Consider the following 24,895-nt stretch of genomic DNA (forward strand, 5'->3'; position numbering starts at 1 on the left):
GACATTAGATTTGTAGTTGATCTGATTGTTTCTAATTTTCTGTTGTTTAAATTTTCTTTCTCCTTGGTTGCGATGTTACCTCGTCTTGCATGTAATCACACCTTCATAATTGCAGGACTGACCTACTCGACCGTGGTAGCGAAAAAAACATACTTCTTAGTTGGAGGTGAGGTGTTGGTGTTAAATCCTTGATCAAAGAACGTTGCAGTGCCACCAGCATTATCGTGTGACAGATTTGCTGCTGTTGGCTGTCTTGACTTCAGAGTAGACCCACCGTATAAAGGGAGAATATGTGCCGTGCCATACTATATGTCATGCTCGGAGTCTGATTTCTAAATCATTTCCCCCTCACGTCACTTAAATTTGTTTTTTCTATCGCCAAGCTGTGTGACCCTCAGATCTATGGGCCTGATCCTAGGTTTAGCTGAAATTGTACTTGTGCCCACAATGTGTAGTATCGTTGGGCGGGATGCCTTTATTGCTTTTCTATATTTTGATCTTTAGATGTATGTCTGGATGACCTAATGACCCCTCTAAACTCTTGTATTGTCGCTAACAGCAGCTCTCGAGGAAGCGGTGGTTTTCTTCGGTTCCTCCTGAGGCTGTGGAGCTGACTGCAGCAAATGTGAATACTGCTGATGGCTACTGCTGTTCCACTGTAGATCGGTACTGACGTTCTTCAATGATTGGGAATTGCCTGATAGCTAAAATTGGAAGTGGTGATTACGACTTTCAAACAGCCATGCATGTATTTGTCGATTTTGCTGTGCAATATAAGTAATACAGATTCTAAAGTTTGGGACTGGAGAACTACTATTTGAACATGTGGCACAAAGGGGGCACTAAATTCTGGTGTGAAGGTAATCTGAAAGAGGCATTTTGCACCAATATATATGCAACATAAAGGAGAGGATTAAAGTACCAGGACACAGTCTCTGCTAATCAAGTGGTAGACTCCGTGATCATTGGTTACTAAATAAAACAGACAGTCGTATCAGATTCTAAATTAGTTATTTTGGTTTGTATCAATACAGGTGTGCATGTAGATAAAAACGCGCACACAAAGTGAAAGCAGAAAATGCTGCAAATATTCTGATCTCTAATAAAGAAAGTTAACTTGTGGATTTAACCCTTCGTTCCAATTGAAAACGGAAGGATTATACTTGTAATGGTAACTTGATTTTCTTTGGTACCTTATTTATTTGTAATGGTCAGGTGTATTGAATAATTTGGCATTTGTTTTTAAAAATGAGTTTAAAAAAAACTACAAACCACTGATACTAATTGGACTTCATTATTGTCAGGTGTACTGAGGTACAGTGAAAGGTATTGTTCTGTGTACAGTCCAGGCAGATCGTTCCATACATGAAAAACATAGGACATATGATAAATGCACAATGTAAATACATAGACATGGGGGTGAAGCATATGTGTTATAGTACTTTAACAGTAGAGACGATGCATAGAGAGTTCAATTCAGTCCATAAGAGGGCCATTCAGGAGCCTGGTAACAGCGGGGAAGAAGCTGTTTTTGAATCTGTTAGTGCGCGTTCTCAGGCTTTTGTACCTTCTGCCCAATGGAAGAGGTTGGAAGCGTCTTCTGACTTGGGTTAAGATTGTTTGTCATACTATCCTTTTAGTCTCTAGAGCTCCATTGTTATCCACTAAGGTATTAATGCCATCTTTCTTTCATGAGATAGCTGTGGTTGCTCAAAAGTGTGGTTACATTTCTCATGGAACCCTTTGCTCCCCATTGGCAAGAAACCTGAATGTGTTGTCAGAAAAGTTAACTCTACTCTGGAAACTAATGCATCCCAATTGTTATGTGCATTTGTGAGTGTCTTTGCATGGATACCTTGTGTGAGGAGATGTTGGATGATGCCAATTAGAATATATGTTGACTTATTTGAAATTATTAGTTTCCCTTCTGCTCTTAAGGTCTCTTGTCTAACCAACAAATGGTGCCTGTTGGGGAAATAAGGGTTTTAGTTTGAAGAGGGTGAACATTGGGGTCTCTTTGGCCAAAAGACAGTGCAGCCCTCCTCGAACGAAGACGAGGCGGGGATTTTGATAGCGCCACTAGATTGGGATCCCATGTGTCTTGTATTAAAACGGCTGTGGATTCTTTTGGGGTTTAGAATACTTAACCAGCAGTTGGATTTTTAAAACATGTTCATTAAAAAAAAAAGCACGTGGGTCGTTTACTGCTTTGTGTAATTTCAGATTTGTACATTTGAAAGATGTGTATTTGAGTTTTCGTTAGGTAAGGAAGAATTAAGGAATGAATAACTATGGCATTCCAGTATTGTTGACCTGTGCTCTAGGAAATCCAGTTTTGAAATCTTACAGAAACATTCTTCTTATAGCAATTTGTCATGAAACCTCTTGACCTGTGCTTCCTTCATACTTTCCTGGTCGAGAATTTAACGCTGTATGCTATGTGCAGAAAGCATGGGGCCTCAGCAATTATCTGGCGTCTGTTTCCATTGTGTGAGTGAATTGTTTGTGGGGTGGTTACTGCTACGTAACTCTGTAGGACTGCTTGTGCCCATCTGGTTCTGGTTATCTATCTCTGCAGTAGGGCTGAGTCTCATTTCCTCACACTCTCAAGGCACTACAAGCAGTGATCTTGTTATGCCTTAACATAATTGAAAATTACATGTTGTGCAGACTAGCAGCACTAAAATGCAGACACATAAAACATGTGGTTCAGGTAAAGAAACAAGGCATATAAGTTGCATTGGCAATAAAGTTAAACCCCCCAAAAAAGCAGATCAGCCGGTTGTGGAACTTTTGGCTGTGCGCTTTGTTTTATTTCGCAACCATTTTGATTAAAATATGAAATCGTAAATCAAATCTGTAGCAAGTTGAGGACCCAGCCCTCCCCCTGGCTTCCTCTGCACAAATCCATTTGTTAGGTAACCCGACTAGAAGTCCTGCACTCAATAGTTGTTAAACTGACTTAGCTGCATAGTTAAGAAAGCGGCAACAAAGAAACCTTTTGTGCATTAACTCTTGGATGGCGACAGTATAACTTGTATACATGCTCCAATTATTAGATAGAGGCCGCTATCCAAAAAAGCACTCATCCAGTCAGCCTCCAAGATTTGCCTTCCTTTTTTAAAAAACATTTAAACATGATCAAGAACCCCACCCATCTAAAAAATTGAATTCACAGTTTGCATGTTACTAGTTCCAAAATCCCTCAAAATGACAATTTAACTTTGATCATATTTTCTGGGTTTCTTCTCCTTTTAATGCCTGATTATGGTTGAGTGTACGACAACCGAAGAAGGACAATGACGGCCCCTCTGCCTCCACTTCTTCTGATATAAGGAGCAATGCTCCGCAAGCTTGTGATTTCAAATAAACCGGTTGGACTTTAACCTAGTGTTGTGAGACTTCTTACATTGAAAAGTAACTGATCGCAGAGTTAGTGATATGGGCCTATACATCCACATTCCACCGGGTCCTTCCCCTTTTTCGGGATTTGTGTGATTACTGCCTGCGTCATCGTCTCCGGCAGCTCCCCCTTCTCCAGCGCTTCAGTAAATGCCCGCAACAGGTGTGGTGCCAGATCCGTCGCAAATTCCTTACAACATTTCGCCAGGTACCTGGGGCCTTCCCCAGCACCTCCCTCAACCCCAGGGACTCCTCCAACGCCTGCCTCTTTGCTTCCTCCACCTGGGGATATTCCAGCTCGTCCAGAAACCGCCCCCCCTCCGCTGCCTTGTACAGTCCCTGGTAGTACTCCCTAAAAGATTTGTTTATCTTCCCAGGCACTGGCATCACATCACCAGCCCCAGTCTGTTTCTTCAATATTTCCCTGGACGTGGCCTGCTCTGCAACTGGTGTGCCAGCATGCGGCTCGCCATATTGCACCCCTCTTGCCCTACACAGTTGTCTTACCGCCCTACCCGTTGTCAACCTGTCAAACTTGCCCCAGTAACTTTTTCCTCCTCGCCTTACTGCCTGAATACTGCCTGTCCACCTCACTCATGAGACGGTCATATTCCTCCCTCCTTTCCTTATCCGCATGAGCTTTAACCAAAATAATTTCCCCCTGGACCACTTCAGTGCTTCCCAAACAATGGCTGCCAACACCTCCCCATTCTGATTCAACTCCACATACTCCTTAATCGCTGGCCACATCTTATCACAAAAAAACCTCCATCCGCCAACAACCCCGAGTCAAACGTCCACCGTGGCCTTTGCTCTCGTCCCGATCTAAACCGAATCTCCAGCCAATGGGGTGCACCGTGCAGGATATCTAACCCCGCATACTCTGCCCCCTCCACCCCAACCAAAATCTCACGGCTCACTACAAAGTAATAAATCCTCAAATACACTTTATAGACGTGTGAAAAGAAGGAATACTCCCTTTCCCCTGGGGTCTGAAAGCACCATGGATCGACTATGCCCATTCTCTCCAAAAACCCGTCCAGCTCCCTTGACATTTGTACCCTACCTATCTACTCTAGATTTATTCAGTCATGGGTTCAAAGCACAATCACCTATTAATAAACATAAATACGGATTTAAAATTTGCATTTCACTTGCTAGGTAAATTGACATTGAAAGTGGAGAAGATAGGAGAGGCTCTTCTAAGGCAATGTTGGGGGAGCTTCACTCGCCTTGTGTTGCACTTGATCTGTGAGCTGGCACTAGGTTCTATTACACAGATATGATGCTTTTCTTGAAAAGCACAAAATGAAGTAAGTGAGAATGCTACCTGTGTGTGCTTTGCTATTCCAGTTGATAATATCATAGAATTTACAGTGCAGAAGGAGGCCATCCGGCCCATCGAGTCTACACTGGCCCTTGGAAAGAGCACCCTACTTAAACCCACACCTCCACCGTATCCCCATGACCCTGTAACCCCACCCATCACTAAGGGCAATTTTGGACACTAAGGGCAATTTAGCATGGCGAATCCACCTATCCTGCACATCTTTGGACTGTGAGAGGAAACCGTATCACCCGGAGGAAACCCATGCCGACACGGGGAGAACGTGCAGACTCCGCGCAGGCAGTGACTCAAGCCAGGAATTGAACCTGGGACCCTGGAGCTGTGAAGCAATTGTGCTAACCATTATGCTACCGTGCTGCCCGGTAACATAATATGAAATTGAATGCTGTGTTTTGATTTTGAGGAACATTCTTGCATTCAGATTTTAATTCTGGAAATTATTAAATGTTTGTTCTGAAGTTTTATAAAGTAAAGGAGGTATCCTACTGGGGCAAATCGTTATGTTGACTCTAGAATAAAAGGAGTTAACATTGAAGTGTTCAAAGGGAAAATTGGATGCAAAATAGTAGATCTAAATAATGAACAGTGTACTGAGGCACAACTGTATAGAGAGCTAATGGAAATTGATGCAATTCGTTGTTATTAATCCTAAATAACTGGATGCATCTAGATCATTGAATGACAACACAAGGATTAGTGCTGTTTCTTCATTCGGGTGGAAGTTCTTCTGAGGTTGTGCGTGGAGATTGTAGGTGACAGTTTAGCCCAGTAGGTTACATAAACCTCTGAGTCAGACTTGTATCATAATCTAAGCTACCACTTAATAATTGCAGTATTGAGTTTAGCAGGGCAAATGGGAGGGAGGGAATGTTACACTCACATGTTCTGGAAGGGGCAATTGATCCCATTGTATTATTGTAACCAACAGTCGGAGCTTATGCCACTCATTTGCTGTTTGTTGGATCTTGCCACCCAGAAACTGTCTGTCGCATCTGTACATGTACGAGATGACTTTGATCTTTTTGGACTGGAAGGGGCAATTGATCCCATTGCATTATTGTAACCAACAGTTGGAGCATAGGCCACTCATTTGCCGTTTGTTGGATCTTGCCACCTCTATACATGTACAAGATGACTTTGATCTTTTTGGAAAATAAAATCATTTCACTGGGATACTTGATCATGGTTCCCTTGAGACTCCCTCAAGTGGCAGGGTGGGAGTGGGTTCTCCATCATTAGTGGGACAAACTAGTTTTTTTTCAGGTAATCTTGGTATTGTGTTCTGGAGGATTTGCAGAAGGCAGTAATCGCACAGCTGATGCAGTTTATTGCAAAGAAAATTAAGAACCACGAAGAACCAGTTATCCAAATGATTGTCAACCTGGGTTCTAATGGCGCACCGTATTTAAAAAGCAGAAGCAAGTCCAACATCTGCTTTATTGGTGTTTATGCTCCACACAAGCCTCCTCACACCCTTCATCTAACCCCATCAACATATCCGTCTATTCCTTTGTCCCTGATGTTTATTTGCCTTGGGATAAATGCAGCTATCCTATTTGCTTCAACTACTCCTTGTGCTGGCAAGAGCAGCACAAAGCAGGATAAAAGAACATAAGCGACCATTTGTAGAGGCAAGAGTCCTGATACAAGTCCTTAAGTATTGATGCGGTACTCACTCATATGCACCATCAGACTCCGTACACTTCATTATCCCGTAAGCATTCTATTAAAATATTCACAAAACATAAATCTAGCGGATGTAACAAAATTGAAAAGATGTTAAATTTTAATCAGAAATCCTTGCTACATTTTTTTTAGAAAACTGGTTCTGATAAGACTTCCTCTCCTAGCATATCATTAGAGATTGTGAAAAGCCACACTAGCAGTTGCCAAAGCTGTATATGTGCATGTGAGCTTTCAAGGACTGATATGTGATTGCAACCATCCAAATTTGAAACAGTTTTACAATAATGATTCCAAAAGGGAATTGGTTTTCAAAAAGAAATTGGATAAGCACCTGAAGAGAAATTTGCAGGGCTACAGGAAGAGGAGGTGGAGAGTGGAACCAACCAAATTGTTATTGCGAAGAGCCAGCATGGAAGTGCCAAGAAAAATGGCTTCCTATGTTGTAACTATTTGATGAGTTGAGGATATTTTTGATATTGCTCTGTTAACCATTGTCACCAAGCCATTCAACAAGGTGATGAAGTTTGTTCTGTGAACGTATAAAAATTCAAGGACAGCTTTTGCAAATACGATCGCTGCTCAAATGGTGGCGAGTATTTTATAATGAAAGAATGACTGGTCATTTTAGAATGTCATCAAGTGGAATGAGGATTTGATCGAGAAAGGAGCTCCATGCAACATGTTTTGGCTTTGACTTTTATGTTTTAATAATGATATATTACCATCTTTTGCGTGTTTTTTTTCATATATAATTAAGAACATCACTAGAACACCTGAAAGTATCCAATTCCATGACTGGTCGGTGTGATTAAAAATCCTTGTGTGTGTGCGTGTGCATGTGCGTGTGCGTTCTATGGTTCATTCATCATTGCTGAGTTTTTTTTAGCTATAAAGGAATTCACGTAATAGTGTTACAAATGTGAAAATTATATTTTTACCTAAATGTGGTTGACTTTAATTTGAGGATTGAACTTTCACCAGGCTTGGTAATCGGGAATGTAATACTTGGGTTTCACGGGGATGAATGTAGTTCTTTCTATTGCTTTGATGTTAATGCCGCTTCTTTGGCATTCTGTTGCTGTGGGGCTGCTACCGCTTCAGAGTATCGATAACAGAAATTGTGGAAATGTATAATTCTAAATTTTTAACAAATGGCGCCCCACGTTGTTAGGTTAAAAATCTTGTCCTCGTCTCCCTTAAAACGCAACCCATTGAAGAGCCACCCAATTCCTTCCTTCACTGATCATTATTTCAAATTGACAATTTGTTAAACTCTATATTCTTCCTCCCCACCCAGCCTAAATAATCATGTGAAGTTCATTTTCCCACCATATTCCTAACCTCCATAGTCCTTTAAAATTGTGGTCTAATTACCTCACTCCCCTAGTGTACATATGCATGTCGGTGTAGTATATTGGGAAATAATCTCAGATTGGTTAGAAGTGTAAAAAGGAAATAAACAAGAGGATTCAAGGGAAACGGGTGATGCTGTTTTTGCAAATGGAAGTAAATTTTCCATCTAGCCAAATTTTATTGCTGTAATAAATATTTGGCTTACAAATGTACATGTTGTGGTAGATGAAGCAAGTATTCAGATCTATATCCAAGACATTATTTTTCATCACAGCAAATGTTTTGATTATGATTATTCATCTTTATATTTTCTCATTTTGTGTTTGTGCTCATTTGTGTTCATGGATTTTTGTTTTCATTTAATCATTTTCCTTTATTCTGTTTCCCATATCCAGTACCTGCAGATGAAATGGCCATTGATTGATGTACAGGCAGGGAGCCTACAGGGTAGGCAAGGACTGAAGGATGCTAGGTCCCCATCTCCAGCACATATTGTTGTAAGTAGTGGCTAGCTGCACTTTCTTTGCTTCAGTAGGAGAAATTGGAGCTTGAAGTTTCCTTTCCTTAAGAAAGGTAGTGCCTACCAAGAATAAAACTGATGGTAAATGAGCTCCAAGAACCTGTCATATTGCCGCTAATGTGTACCAGAGATTTCAGCACACATAGGATCTGTGGTATACTATTGTATATGATGTTCCTTTGCCACAGGAAGAAGCACATCAAATTTTAAAATAACAAATATGATGGACTTGCCAGTCTTGGGCAAAGCCTTTGAGGTTGCTGGCTCTGGCCCCTGGTAAGAGGGGGAGAAAAATGTAGTGCTTAAAAGATGTGCCCTCCTTGTTATTTTAGCAACTGCTTCAATTTCCTTTTGACTTTCACTTATCTTTACAGAAAACATTGAGGTGTGGCTCATTTTTCAGAACCCTATGGGGAAGGGGGAGGTGTTGGTTGTGTGAAAGAGCTCAATGTTAGTGGAAAGTAGATTACCAGTTGATGCAGTGAAGTGGATGCCTCTGAAGTATGCAAACATTTCAACTGGTATCCTTGTATTTAGAGGTGTGTGCAAGGTAACTTTCTCAATATTTGTGAAATGCGTTCACAACCTGAGTGAAGAATAAAGGAGTTCCATTAACTAGCAGACTGGAAGTGCTTAAGTGTTGTAATATTGAATTTTGCACTCCAGTTTGAAAATGCTGCATAGCAGAACTCTGAGCAGAAGTGTGTGTTGCTGTTGTGGCACTTAGTACTTTATATTACCCATTTCTTAAAGTGACTTCTGGGAGACCATGATTCATGCACCATTTCTCAGCATTTATCCTGTTAACATGGCTGTCTTACCTAGCAACTGACTGGTAGATCCTGATTTCTGTGGGCCTGCGAGTCTGTTTCTGTGATAAGCGAGCCAGATTGATCAGGATAAATGCAAGGAAACTAGCTCATGGACCTTGGGACCTATATTAAAAACAGTACCCGTATAAAAGTAACGATAGAGTTGTACAAGATCATGATGTCCTTTTCCCTTTCCAGCAGCATTCCTGTTCTGTATTCACAAACACCAGTGAACCCTGCGCAGTGCTCTTTGCTCTGCTTCAGTGACGGGCTGAACACTGCACAATAGGTTATTCTTTGACCCCAATTATCACTGTGATCTGCTGCAGCTGCTAACAAAACACCTGTGTGCTGTCTTTGTTATGTTATCATCAAGCCCTGATTAATAGTCCAATTGTTAAATTTGTAAGATATTATTATGGGGCTGTTTGTCTTTTTAAAAAGAAATGCTGGGCCCAGGCTTTATGGTAGATTTCTGGCAACATCCATCATGACTTTCATTGATTTTAGTTCCCCCTTAACTCCTGTTAATGTATTGATGTGAAAATCAGCCGACAGTGAAAGAAAAACATTTATTTTTGTCAAGCTGTTTATTTTATTTGGCAATAATTCTTTCTGCTTCTCTCTAACAAGAATTGTTGGCCCAGTGGTTGTAGATGGATGTGTTTTAGATAACTGCCCTGCCTATTTATAGTTGGATATGAATCCTTCTGTGTAACTGACCCCCCCCCCCCCCCCCCCCCCCGGAATTATCAGAAGGTGTCACCTTCAGTGCCTTTTTAAAAACTTTTACTTGTTGTCCATGGCAATTAATGTAGCTACATTTTGAGAGTTTTCTCCTCTTAAAATTGAGAAAAGTGCATTCAGAGGGAAGGTGTGTAGTCTGGTGTTTCTGTTGTGCCAGCACTCCCAACAACTTGTTCTGATTAAATCTTACCCTGACTTTGAGGAGATAGTTTTGAAAACGCTTTGTTTTATGTGGACACTGAAAAGCTTCCATATGTGGGGTAGTTCTGTAATGTAAGACTTTGGTTGCAGTCCAGGAAAAATATTTGTAGACAAATTCAACTGAAGGTAAATTGTAATAACATTTTGAAACTAAAATTCCAAAAGAAAATTGTGTGATGGAATTTCTGTGCAAACCATTAGAAAGCAGAAGAGTTGATAATGTCATGTGCTCATGCATATCTCTGCCTATTCGCATCTCGCTAAATGCAAACGCTGCAAAACCCCCAAAACGGTGAGAGCCTTGAACGTGTGGCTACCGCCCAATGATATTCTGGGGTGAAGAATGCTTCTCTTCAAAGCCGAATCACAAAGAATGTGTTTATGATTTTGCTACAGATAGCGAGCAGAGGAAATCTTCCTACTGTGCGATACAAATGATTGTGACTGTATTACATCCAACATTTGCAATTTGGTAACGTGACGGGTTGTTTTTCACTGAATTCTAAGCATACCTTCCTCTGAACACTGATCGGCCTTGTGTGTATGCCAGATGCTTTTGCACTGTTTGATTGAAGTTGAACAAGTTTTAATACTCACGTTCCCCGTATAGTGTGGGACTTGCAAATCTTGCAGTTTCATTTTCTAAGAATTTAATATTTAAACTGATTTGTTACTCCATTTCTCTCTCTTTCCCCCCCCCATGAAGATATATCGAAAGCAGGGAGATTTGTGTTGATTGTTTTGTTCAAGATATTGGGTAAAGCTATTAATAGCTTGGTATATAGCTACAGTGTTTTAAATACCACTGAAGATAAGTACAAACAATTTACTTGGAAATCAAAACTGAAATTATGTTAAAAGATCTACATGCAAACTTGTTCTTAACTTGCAAATATTTCAACTCCCTGTTGTAAATGTTGCCACAATGATCTGCTGAGTCAAGGATAGGAAGTTAAACAAGCCTGATAAGGTGCTGTTTAAATGTCTCAAGATAAAGAAAGCATCCCTGAATCCAGTGTCCTCAGAGGTGACTGGAGTTAGCAAAAATGTACTCGTCATCATTGTAGATGACCACAGTAACCCAGTTGCACCACATAGCCTTGTATTCTTGCTTAACCCACCTCTTTGTCAGTCCCCATAACCCTAAAAGTACTTTGTGTAAAGGCCTTTTTGAAAAGGTCGTATATAATCTTAATCTTAATGCGTTGAAACATTAAAAAAAAATGTGATTGAGGAATTCATGGGTTTAGGGTGTCTGGCAACATCCCTCGTGATGGTATTTTGGAGTTAAATGGTCTGCCTGCAATAATTTGTTTATCCCTTTCTCATTTTCATTGATTGCGTGCTCTATCTATATTATAGTCTTATTTTGATAAGTTCAGATCATGGATATATTACTTGGCTGTATTTCATGTTTTCTTTTAACGCTGTCTGCTCCGCTCAGCAGCTGTTATGGCCCAGAAGCAGCAACTTTCAGCCAAGCAGTAAAAGTAATACATGATGCTGGTGCCAGAGGTCATTCTGCTGTGGCTCACAGAAATGTCATAAAGAACAGTACGGAGCAGTTTTAATAATTATCCATCATTTAAAGTGTAATTTTATTAAAAAAACATGCTTTGTGTCTTTTATTGATTGCTGAAATCAGATATTCTTCCCTTTCTAAAATAAAAAAAGTTATTGAAATGAAGCTTTGCAATTTAGTAGATGCACATGGCTGGCTATCAAACTTAGCACAATCAAAACAGCTGGACAAAGTGGGTAATCAAGCTAGTGAGGCAGTTAATGGCACTATTTCAAGAATGTAATTGGAAAGAAATGCTCAAGGCACCGAACAACTAATGTCACTTACAATTGTGATTTATCAAGGATGCAGAAAGACAGCCCAAATAGAAGGTTCGCAAGATTCCAGACCATTTATGAGAAAGAAGACATTCACACTTGTAGATGGACTCCCCATTAGACCCTAGCACAAGAGACTGCCATCAAGTACCCTGCACAGATCTGATTTACCTCAGAGTTTTAAAGACATTTTCCCTTGATACTGTGCCAGTGATATTCATTTAAATAATCTGACTTTGACACCTAATGACATCTCAGGCACTTCTACATCAGAAGCACTAGTTTGGTTCATATCACAGGAGAGCAGTGTCGGTGCCACATCTACATGGTTGAAACTGCTCCCTTCAGCAAACGTTCCCCCAGTTTAATTTACAGGGAATTGGGAGCCAGTTTTAGCACTGTAACTGCATGGTGTCTGTGCATCCGTGTTGCGCTCCTATAGGCTGATCTGAATAGAATTCCTACAGTGCAGAAGGAGACCATTCAGCCCATGGAGTTTGCACCGACCCTCTGAAAGAGCACCCTGTCTAGGCCCACCCCTATAACCTCACCTAACCATTGCACACGAAGGGGCAATTTAGCATGGCCAATCCAGAGGACCTGTACACCTTTGCACTGTGGGAGGAACCCATGCAGACACTGAGAGAATATGCAAACTCGATACAGTCACTCAAAGGTGGAATTGAACCCGGATCTCTGCCGCTGTGAGGCAGCAGTGCTAACAACTGTGCACCTGGAGACCCAAATTCTGCTGTCGCATATCCAGTTGAACCTGAACACAACTGGATTCCCATCCTTTTATTAACTTCGGGAATGGAGTATCTCTGGTTTCATCTGTCTTCTACCCTCGAACTTTTGAGCTCAAAGTTGTATAGCCCATATCCTAACTTGCACCAAGTTATTTTGTTTACCCATCAGCCCAGTGCAAGCAAATCCACATTGGCTCTTGATTCAGTGATTCAATGGTATGATTTTCAAAACCTCAATGTCCACGTTCAAATGTTCCACCCTACCCTCATCCTTCCCTATCTCCCAAATCCCCTTCAGCCTTAAAACTCTCCCAAGAACTTATGATCTCTTTCTACCACCCCCAAGCCCAACATCAGTAGCTGAGCCGTCAACTGCTTAAGCCCTAAGCTTGGGAATTCTTCCCACTTCTCCCAAGATGCTTCTGAAATCTGCCTCTTTGACCAAATGTCTCCTTCACTAGTTCAGTGTCAGTTTTTGCAATCTTAAAAGATATTATGGTAAATGCAAGTTGTTGCCTTGACTTGGAGGGCCATGGGAAGTAAAATAAGTAGAAGAAATGAAATAAAAATCACTTATTGTCACAAGTAGGCTTCAAATGAAGTTACTGTGAAAAGCCCCTAGTCGCCACATTCCGGCACGTGTTCGGGGAGGCTGGTACGGGAATTGAACCGTGCTGCTGGCTTGCCTTGGTCTGCTTTCAAAGCCAGCGACTTAGCCCAGGATGCTAAACCAGCCCCTAAGAGTACCATCATAGGTCACAGGACTCCATTAGAATGCCATTTTCTCAGGATTATACTTGTCATTTAACAAGTGCCACTAGAGACACCCTGTACTTGGAAGAAACTGTCTGGCGAGCTGGGGTAAGGTTTCAGAGATGGTGGGAGAAACTTGGGCGAGCTGGGGTAAGGTTTCAGTGATGGTGGGAGAAACTTGGGCGAGCTGGGGTAAGGTTTCAGAGATGGTGGGAGAAACTTGGGCAAGCTGGGGTAAGGTCTGCCATAATGTTTACGTTGAAGGAATCGTAAAATCTTACTGCAGATAAGAAGGTTATTTGATCCATTGTTTCTCTGCCAGCCTCTTTAAAGGGCTACCCCAATCAGTCCCACTCAGAGAATCATGAAGCACAGATGAAGGCCATTCAGCCCTTCGAGTCTCTGCCATTTATTTTGAAAAAGGCTCTTCAGTTAGTTCCATTAGAACTCCATAGATCTGCAGATGCGTCTGTCTCAAATATATGGACAATTTCCAAAGTTACCTTTGTCACCAATACACCTTCCGGATAAAATGGTGTCACCTTATTCACTCTGTAAACCTGCTCCCCAAAATTTTGAACACCTATTAAATCTCCCCCAAGCTACCTCTGCTGTAAGAAGAACGATCTCAGATTCTCTAGTAGTCTCGCCACAAAACTGATGCTTGCCAATTTCACTAGTCAGCCTGTCAGATAAAAAATGAAGCCCTCACAAACCAGGTGTCTTGAGCTTAAATGTGGTTTTTGACAGCATATTTTAGAAACAGTTCAAGAAGAACAAAAATGAACAGTTTTGACTTTGATTGCACCATTGAATATATTGAGGATTAGTTATTGTGCGTGAAACAATATAGAAATAAGGTGGTTTCTGGATTGGGGTTGTGTAATGAAGACAGAATGAGAGAACACCAACAGTTTCCTTAAGAACTGTCATCAGCCGTTTGCCAGTTCCACAAGTAATGCGAGAGTGAGCAAGAGAGATTGCAGTCTCAATTTCAAAATGGGAGCCTGATAACAAAGTGCCCCCCCCCCTCCAAAACAAAAAACAGTGTTATAAACTCGTAGTACAAATACTCCGTGAAGAGCTGGATGAGTGTTTGAACCAGGGAAACATGGAACGCACAGACTTGTGTCCATCTGGATGGCAACTGATGGGAGCCGGCTTACCTGAGGAACAGAAATAGCCAGACCAAAACACTTTCAAATGATTAATTGGCGTTTGGCAGCAACCTTTTATCTGACTTGAATTTAAAAGGAGGGGTATTCTGGAAAGCCCTTTCTTGATTTCTTTGGTTATGAAGGTACTTCTGAAGGCGAGTGAATTATTTTGCAGTGTATGCATTTAGTTGCAGAAATCAAGTGGGTTTAATGCAAGAAAGCCCTGAAATCCCAATTAGTGCTTCATTTAGTTACTAAAATGTAACCATGTTGGTTCTGTGCAGAACTAGATTTAAGTCACTTCACCTGCCCTGTAACTTACTGACAGGTAATGGAAGAGATATTTTCCTCCTTGCATACAGTAGCCTCCGTGTAATGGAAGAGAATTATTACAAACCCACGTTGAGGCAGAATAGAGGTATTACCAGTTCTACACACAAGTGACCTGAAACAGTGTAATGTCTCAACAGGCTTGGTTATTATAGAGGTCTGGCAACATGATGCATGCTGAACCCGGGGATGTTTCCAAGGAATTTGCCGAAGTACACAACGGGAAATTCTTTTGGTCTAAAAATTGAAGCACAGCCTTCCTGAATCGGGTTCAATTGCATTTAAGCAGATCAGATTTTAACAACTGGATTCTGAAATTGACAGCCTTAGAAGTAGGCCATAAACAAAAAAAGAAGCAATTACTCCAGAAAACTGGCTCACTGGACAATTCTCCCATTGTACTGGTGGATTTTATGGGCAGCAGAGAGATGTGCGGTTGAGGTTAGATATTTTCTGGGGGGTAGGCGAGGGAGGTGGGCTTGGCTCCTTAAAGGATGGCTGTCAACTTTTACAGGCTGACTGAAAATTGTTCTCACTGTTAATGTGACTGCATTGTTCCTCATATCCTCTTTTAAAACGGGTGGGAAAAGAACATCTGCACCCCCCCCCGCCAAAAAAAAACCTCTGCCCCGTGTAACAAAAGCTGCAATGAACGACTGTTCAAATTGAACTAAATGAGCAGATGAACCAAAATTTAATACTATGGAGTCATAGACTTGAGAGGTCACGCTGGACATGAAGTTAAGAACAGCCCACTCTGAGCTGCCCTGGAACGGGAATAATGTCTTTTTCCTTCCCTCAGTGTTCTCTCTGAACGATAACAAGTAGCCCTTTTCATTCATAGAATGTTCATTTGTAACTGAGCCTGAAGAATAAAAATTATAAATGATTATTCAACAGGACAGTACCTCTTTGTTAACCCTTCTAGGCTCTATTTCAGATATGCTTAAAAGTGAATATACACAATGTAATGCTCTTATCCTCGTTGGCAAAGGGTATATTCATTTTTTAAATACATCTTTATATTTTTAAGGTGGGGGGGGGGGGGGCGAAGCAGAGTTGAAGCGGGTGAGATAGTCAAACACTTCCTCAGGAATCATTTCACTTAAGTGGAAATTGCTAAGAGTATGCAGGTTTTATTTTGGGAAAAGTAGGAGGTGGGCATTTAAAATAGTCACATTCATAAGTGCTGCCCCCTATCTACCGACTGCCGAACAGCATTGATTTTTAACAGTTTTTCGTGTCTCACCGTCTCCATTGAAAGTGGATATGTGTGGTAACATGCATAGAAGTACAGTTTGCACATGTTCCTGTAGTTTGGGTGGTGGGATCGACGTGTGCATAGATACGCTAGTTTAAATTGAAATTGTTTTCCTAATCCCGACAACAGAACCATAAGCTCATGAACTGTTCGTCCCACAACTCTGCAATTGAATAAGGGAGCTAGTTTTACTAGACTTGGAAAGATGTTGCATATATATACTTCTAAAAAATAAATTTAGAGTACCCAATTCTCTTTTTTCCAATTAAGAGCAATTTAGCGTGGCCAATCAACCTACCCTGCACATCTTTGAATTGTGGGGGTGAGACCCACGCAGACACGGGGAGAATGTGCAAACGCCACATGGACAGTGACCCAGGACCGGGATCGAACCCCAGCACTGTGAGGCAGCAGTGCTAATCACCCTGCCACCCAACTTCTATCTTCTAATCTACAGAAGCACCACAAATAAACTTACCTGAAATTAGTACGTGTTTTAATTTTGTTGCTCTTTTAAAGAAAAGAGGAATGCTCATGTTTTGTTAAAATAATAGTGTAAAACTGGTTGTTGGTGTGATTACCAACAGACATTAATTCTTTCAAAATGGTCACCATTTTTGATGCAAAAGATAGCCTCCTTTTATCCAGAGTGTTGACTGATGAGTTGTTTGAATTGTTAGGCTCCATTCTAATTTTACCAGCGATACTGAGGGAAATTTGAATGCTGTGGGAAATGCATGTGCATGCCACAGAGTTTAAAATGCAGGAGTGAAGTTCAAGCTTTGAGAGTAATTGGGAGTATGTTGCTGGATGATTAGTTACTTTTTGCTCGCTTCCCGTCACTTGTGTTGATGCAAGCAATTTGGAAGTGAACTTGGGCCTTGAAATTATGCTGTTTGATGAAAAGATAGGAGCTCTTTAATCCATTTATCTTGTGTTGGTTCACGCTTTGACTGCAGTTCAGTAGAATGCCTTAGTTTGCTAACATCTTGCAACTCCGAAGCCTTTGTTTTTGCTGTTTGGTGAAACTAGGGATAGGGTGATGGTGAAATTTATGGAAAATGTAATGCAGGAGTGGGAGGTCGGGATTCAGTTGTTCACTTGTCTTGCAATCCATTTCACTGTGGGGTCTTGGGTGAAATTGTACAGCTTTTGGCGAGTGTGCTTTACTGAAGAATGTGACTTGTCATTGGAAAAAAGGTTAATTTGTTTTACAAAACAAGATATCATCAAACATTTAACTTTAGCCCTTCAATTTTCTACTAGATTAGTTTACGTGCAGCTACATTTATGGCTCTGGTTTTACGGCACTCCTACAGCTTGTACAAAGTGCATTAGTAGGGCATTATGAAACAAAACTTGGCACTGGGCCATGTAAGGTGATAATTGGGGCAGATGTCCAAAAACCTGGCCAAAGAGGTTGGAGCTCGGGAGGGGGCAAGGCTGTGGAGGGATTTGAAAACCAGGATAAAAAAATTTTAATTGAGAAGCTACACTGCCAATGTAAGTTATGGAGCACACCGGATTATTTTTATTCTTTCATGAAATGTGCATGTTACTGGCAAGGCCAGTGTTTGTTACCCATCCCTAATTGCACTTGAGGAGGTGATTTTAATGGCGCTTAGTGCAAGTTGGGCAGAGTTTTGAGTGACCTCTAGCTTATAAAAGTTAGAACATGGGGGCAGCCAGCCGGGAATGTAATCAAGTCCAGAGGTAACAAAGACACGAATGAGGGTTTCAGCAGTGGGTAAGCTGAGGCAAGGGGGTGATATTATGGAGGAGGAAATAGATGGCCTTAGTGATGGTGTAGCTATGTGGTTGAAAGCTCATCTCGAATTCAATTATGACACCAAGGTTATGAACAGTTTGATTGGGCCCAAGAGGAGAAGGTTAGACTTGCTGGCCAGAGAATGGAACTTGTGGCAGGGATGGAGCCATCAGTCTTCCTGATACTTAGTTGGAAGAAATTTCTGTTAATCCAGCACCATATGTTGAATATACAGTCTGATCATTTAGAGACAGTGGGGTCGTGAGAATTGGTAGCACAGCAGTGTTGATACTAATTGCCAACATTGTGTGTTGCTCATTGCCAATGGCTAACAGATTGCTAAATTTCAATACTGCGACGTCTTTTCACCAATCTATGATGATTAAAGTCTATTTTTGCTCCAAAATATATTTGATGATCAGTATATTGAAACTAAGCACCTTTTGAATGAAGCAGAGTTGAATGTATGCTGCTCAAGTTGCTATATGTAGCCAATGCACATGTGGGAAGCAATCTGTAATCACACAGCTGGGTGTTTTTCACAATTCAAGTAAACAGAAAACAAATTCCACAAGCCAGGCGTGGCTTTTGGTTTCTTTGGGATTTAATAACCAATGGTTTACTTGAATGGTCCTGTTCTCATACTGCATCGATCATGGATGACCGCATCAGAGCAGGGGTTATTTGATAGTTATCAGCAGTGAGGACTTTCTGCTTTGGAAAAGAACAGGCAGTTAATGAAGGCACCTACACCTTGTGGACCTTGGACTATCTATGATGGTAAAAGGCAGAGGCTTGCATGGGCAGTGAAGTGAACTGATCTATTTTTATAGACTTCTTGCAATAACTTGGCGTGCTGAGGGCTGTTTAGGCACTTTGTTGCAATCTTACAAACTAGATTGTATTCCAATATGCCATTATTTTAATCCGAAACTCATTATTGTGAAGTTTTGAATTGCCGTTCAAGCCATATTGAACATATGTGAAGCATCGCGGATCATGTTTTTAAGCAGCAAATTCTTGGTTAAATCTCAAATTCAGACAGTGGCACGATCCTAGAATCGCATATTTTAGTGACTTGCCTGCAGTCCCACATTAATGCGAAATTTGATCTGTTATTTCACAAAGCTATTCAAATCCCAGACCTTATTGTAGTAAACTTGGTCACAGAGATCCTTCGATTGTAAAGGAACCTGCCAGTGACGAAGCGCGAGTGCACATTTTTCCCCATTCTTCGATCTAAACTGATTTCAAATTGTACAATCTATACAAGTGAAGGATTCTAGTCTTCTTTCTGAGTCTTTGTTTTTCTGCAGATTATGCTGGCCCTCTTTTTACCCAGGTTGTTGTGGGGCTGGTCTGAGCCCATTTAAATTGTTCAGTTTAGACTGACAGCGTGTTTTGACAGAACTCCAGGTGTCTTTTTGTTTGCCTCAATATGGTTCAGCAGGTTTACCAATTAGTGTCAAGCCAGAGCCAGTGGGTAATTTGGAAGGTCATGTGGTGAAGGGGCACTTGGTAAGATGAGCTGCATCAGGCTGTGCCTTCATCCTGCACAAGAGTGGCCTGGGAAAGTTTGATGGTGAGTGATGAAATACGTTTGGTGTGGAGACATGGGTAAGATATTGAGTGTTCTCATCTACAGCTGATTTTCTTTTCCAAACTTGACAGTTCCCCTGCCGTCTCTGATCACTGCCTGATCCAGTTCCCCCTGGTTCTCTTAACCATTCTTGAGTGGCTGGGTCTGTCCTGTTACTTTCATTTGGGTGGGAGGGGAGGGAACTTCATTAAATGTCTCTCCTTCACTTATCAAAGAGGTGTGTAAAGATCAAATGTCCAATATAATACATTTTAATAATACAGAGAGAGGGATTTAGGGAGCGAGGAAAGCAACTGGCAAGTAAGACCTTCAGTGGTCGTGCTCGCCGGATTACTCCTGGATTATGCAATAATGAGGACCGGGCAGGCACGATGGTTAGCATTGCTGCCTCAGCATCAGGGACCAAGGTTAATTTCCAGCCTTGGGTGATTGTCCATGTGGAGTTTGCATTTTCTCCTCTTTTCTGCATGGGTTTCCTCCGGTGCTCCGGTTTCCTCCTACAGTCCAACGATGTGCAGGTTAGGTGGATTGGCCATGCTGAATTGACCCTCCGTGCCCCCACAGTGGAGTTATGAGGTAACAGGGATAGGGTGGGGGAGCAGGCCCACTCAGGGTGCTCCTTCAGAGGGTCGGTGGAGACTCGATGGGCCGAATGACCTCCTTCTGCACTCTAGGGAGTCTATAGTTCTGAGGAGATGAATGTGTGGCTGGAGAGGTGGGACAGGATGGAGGGCTTCAGACTACTGTTGACATTGGGCCCAGTAATGACCAGACAGGTTGCAGCTGAACAACAAAGTCCTTGCAGGATGTGGTTTGTTAGTGCTTTGGAGTGGGTTTAAAATTAATTGGCAGGGAGATGGGAACCAGGAGATAACATTAGAGAGGAAAAACAAAGGTGCACACAGACTTTGGAGAGACAGATAACACAAGTAAGAAATACTCGGGCATTAAATGGGTCAGAGAATGAGAGAATGCACTAAGGTGAAATTAGGTTTATTGTACATGTATGTGGGAATTGCGGTAAATAAGGCCAGTGTGCTGCAGGTGCAGTTAAATAGGAATATGATGTTTTGGTGATGGGGACCTGGTTTAAACGTGGGAGGACTGGGTAGTAAATATTCATGGATACAATGGGTTCAGGAAAGATACAGAAGGAAAGAAAGGAGGCGAGGTGACAGTATTGAGAAAGATATTCAAGTGCTGGGAGAGAGAGAGAGGATATCCTAGAGGGGATAAAGACTGAATCTGTTTAGATAAAGCTAAGAAACAACCAAGGTGGAATGTGATCCAATCTGACACTGGTAAGTTGGAACAAAGATTGGCTGGCAAAACTGTAACACTTTTGAAGAGGAGGTGGTTCAGATATAGTTGGGTACCTTGCCACAAGGGGCATAGGTAGGACAAACACAAGGTAGCACAATGGTTAGCACTGTTGCTTCACAGCGCCAGGGTCCAAGGCTCGATTCCCGGCTTGGACCACTGTCTGTGCGGAGTCTGCACGTTCTCCCTGTGTCTGCGTGGGTTTCCTCCGGGTGCTCTGGTTTGCTCCCACAAGTCCCGAAAGATGTGCAGTTTGGTAATTTGGACATTCTGAAATCTCCCTCTGTGTACCTGAACAAGTGCCGGAGTGTGGCGACTAGGGGCTTTTCACAGTTACTTCATTGCAGTGTTAAGGTAAGCCTACTTGTGACAATAATAAAGGTATATTAAACAAAGCCAGAGCTCATAGGATGATGAAAAAGTAAGATGGAGCAGGAAAACCGTGTCTATGACAGATGTCAGATTGATAAGTGACCGCCAGTTTCAAACAGCAGGGAAGTGAAAAAAGACCTGAGAGGCAAATAGAAAATATGAGAAGAGACTAGCAGTTGACATGAAAGGGGAACCAAAGCACACTTGCTCGTGCGCTCCCCCTCGCACATGCGCGCGCTCTCCCCCTCGCACGTGCAGAGGAGACGCTCCCGTTCTTACCACTTGCCATAGCTCTATTGGAATGATTTAGATTTTTAATAATCAATCTGTTTGCCCACGTTCTGAAGGCAGCTTCCATGGCCCTAGAGTCCCAATTGGGACTCCAAAGAAGCTTCTGGCTCTGAAGCAGGAATGCTACCCACTGTGCCACACTGCCCCCTGTCAAAAGTCTAATACAGACATATTAATAGTGAAAGAGTATTAAAATGAGTAGTCCTAATTAGGAATCAAAAAGGACATTTATGTACTGGGGCTGATGTGCTAATTGAATACTTTGCATCTATTTTTACCCAGGTAAATGTTGCCAAAGACATTGGATGAGATACAAATTGATAAATAGGAAATTTAAAGAGGCTGGTTGTACTTAAAAGTTGATGAGTCATGAGGACCTGATCAGATACATCTGCCGAAACTGAGGGAGTAAGGGTGGAAATTGCAGTGGCACCGGTCATAATCTTCCAATCCCTCATTTCTTGGCCATTTGACTAAGATCAGGGGGCCCGATCGAACAGGCTCGTTGCACCGACTTGGGACGCGGTAAATCTTGTGAGAGGCCTCCAGGTCACGGGTGGCCCCGGATGGTCAGGCTCTGGGCAGCGCTACCTTTGGTGCTGCAGGGTGAATGGGTGGCATTGCCAGGCTGGTAATGCCAAGATGCTTGGATGCAGGTTGGCACTGCCAGGTATCGGGGCCCTTCTGAGGTGGGCTCGAGGACCTCCTAACAGGTGTTGGGAGGTGGGGGGTGGGTTCCAAAGATTGGGGCAGCATTTAAAAATGCCGCTCTGATCTCTTCCTGCACTGACTAGCTGGGCTCATCAGTGCAGGAAATGATGGTAAGTATGGCCTCGGCCGGGCATTGCTCGCCGAGGTTTTTAAAAAAAAAAAAAGAAGTCCTGTTTGATAGCGGAGTTATTCACGGCGCTACTTACCCTGTTAAAGACGCCCAAAACGGGACTTGGTTTTTAGCCGTTAAATCCTGATCCAAGTGTCGGATCAAGTCCACGATGAGATGCAATGCCTTGTCTTGTCAACTTGAATCTTGTATGTCTCTCTTGTGGAGACCATGAATTGGATTCAATCTGAATTGGCTTTGGGAGGAAGGAATCAGATGGATTAAGGGCTTGCCCTGTCCACTCTACATTGGCGTTGTAACTTTTTAAGAAGGGAATAAAGATTAAAAGAAGATCTTCCAATCCATCTTGGATTAATAGCTGGAGCCAGAAGACTGGAGAACGGCCAATGTTATACTCTTGGTAAAAGGTGGTGTGAGGATAGAACAGCAACTACATAGCAGTTAAACTGTGGCAGTGGGACAACCTTTAGAAACTAATACATGACAAATTAACATTCACTTGGACAGATGTAGCTTAATTAAGGAAAGGAAAATAGTTTTTAACTAGCGTGAATTTCTGATGAGGGTAGTGTGGATGATGTGTATGTGGACTTTCAAAAGGCAACTGATAAAGTGCCACATAACACACTTGTCAGCAAAGTTTGAGACTATGGAATAAAAAGGACAGTGGCAGCATGGATAGAAAGTTGGCTGAGTTACTGGAAACCGAGTAGTGACGCGTAGTTGTTTTTCCGGCTGGAAGAAGATACGTAGTGGGATTCCCAAGGGATCAGTCGTAGGACTGCTACTTTTCTTGATCTATGTTAACGACCTTGACTTGAGTGTGTTGGGCACAGTTTCATACTTTGCAGATGATACATAACTTGAGTAGGTGACATATGAAATCCAATGCAGAGAAGTTTAAAAGGAAGATAAAGTTTGGAAGGAAGAGTGAGGTGGGAGAGTGGGACGAGATGATTTGCTCTTCCAGAGTTAATATGTTCGAGGCGGGCTGAAGAGTGAAGAGCCCCCTGTCATGTGCTGCATTCTAGCTCTGGGCCCACATGGTTGAATTTATCTCTGCCTCTTCTAAACATTAGGCTATCCTAAAGTGCATTTAGAAATCTGCTATTCAAAGTGGTCTTTCATGTGTTTTTGTTTTTCAAAAAAAATAAAAAATAAAATAATTTAGTTAATTTAATTTATACTGTACCAATGCAAAAATTGTGCTCTCATAAGCTCTGTTTATAAAAAAACTCTAAATGGAAAAGTTTAAATGAAAAACTTAAAATGTCTCTTAAAATGCCCTTTAATAATAAATGTAGGCTTTTGATATTGTACTTCTCGTGCTTCCAAGTTAATTGTGAGAGTTTTATCTACTTTGCTATATCTTTTGTGTACAGAGTACTGTAGGTCCAGTGTCATCAGGAATTTCAAACCCTGTGGCCCCTTGAGCTGTAGAGGAGCATTGCAAAATGACTGGATATTTAGAATATCAGTTGCAGGCAACAGCTCCATTCATGTTGGAACATCGTTTCAGTACCAGGAAGAAAACATTTCAGATGACAAGAGACATAACTGATGATGGCTCACATTTTTAATGAAATTTCTTTAAAAGTTGTACTTTTAAAGTACAACTGTTATAACTTTTTCTGGATCTCATGTGGCTGGGATGGTTGAGGGAGGGTGGAGACCAAGTGTTGTGTGTTCGTTTTTGAAAACAAGTAATGAGAGCTTGAAACTGTTCAACCTTTTTGGAACCTTTGTTTTTGTCCAGGCGGACAGGACTCATTAGTTAATAAAGTCTATTAACTAATTCATTAACTAAAGTCTAATAACTGCTTCATTTACAGAATGGCCAGAAAAAGAAAGGAATGGGTTGGTGGTAGGGTTGTGGCATTGGCCAGATTTCTTGGCTGCTTCAAATCATTGGTGTAAAACTAATATAAATTTTTATTGGAGAAGCGTGGAAGTGAAGAACTCGTGACTTTTGCAGCTTTGTAAAGCTGCCTCTTGGAACTTCTGTGTTTATTTAGATGCACCCCACTGTCTATGCAGATGTCACAGTTGCTAACTTTCTCAAAGATAAAGCTGGCCTTTTCGGCTTGCATTTCTCCAACTCTGTTCTTGATCTTCATGAGGAATCTTTCCTCCATTCTGATGAAGTCAGTATGTCGGACATCAAATCTTCATCTTCTCCAAGTTTACTTTACTACTTTGTTGTTTGGGATCCAGTAGGACCATTGGTCATAATAGTACCCATTCTTGAATCCTTGAAAGGTTCAGAATTTTTCCCTCCATGTGCTCCGTGCCTTGCACCCTTTTCTCAGCCCCACATCTTTAACATCCCTCTATCCAGATCCCTCAAAATTTGCCCATATAAAGCTACAGAAACTGCTGTTAGCTTTCAAGTTATTGTTTCTTCTACACATCTCTCACGTCAAAACAACAAACTCTAACTTTGACTTCATCACTAGTTCTTCACCTATCAACAGTTTTGGCCTTGCATAAGTATGACCTCCACGCCGTTGCTCCAGCTGTTACAGAAACTGTTTCCCCTTTTTAG

General features: G+C 41.7%; 1 protein-coding gene across 44 annotated transcripts in view; it reads left to right on the forward strand.

Moving 5' to 3' along the window:
• tcf7l2 (transcription factor 7 like 2) overlaps positions 1-24,895 on the forward strand; it is a 189,764-nt gene that overhangs the window by 60,095 nt on the left and 104,774 nt on the right. For 40 of the 44 annotated variants that reach the window (XR_011935519.1, XR_011935520.1, XM_072479381.1 and 37 more), the window contains exon 4: positions 8,185-8,286. The exons of the other annotated variants lie outside the window; for them this stretch is intronic. Coding sequence is in view for 38 of the 40 variants with exons in the window: in XM_072479381.1 (XP_072335482.1) it covers positions 8,185-8,286 (102 nt within the window). In the remaining 2 variants the exon portion in view is untranslated. The remainder of the gene's footprint in view (positions 1-8,184; positions 8,287-24,895) is intronic. 44 annotated transcript variants of the gene reach the window in all.

Source organism: Scyliorhinus torazame, chromosome 16, assembly GCF_047496885.1.
Source record: "Scyliorhinus torazame isolate Kashiwa2021f chromosome 16, sScyTor2.1, whole genome shotgun sequence".
Taxonomy (NCBI): domain Eukaryota; kingdom Metazoa; phylum Chordata; class Chondrichthyes; order Carcharhiniformes; family Scyliorhinidae; genus Scyliorhinus; species Scyliorhinus torazame.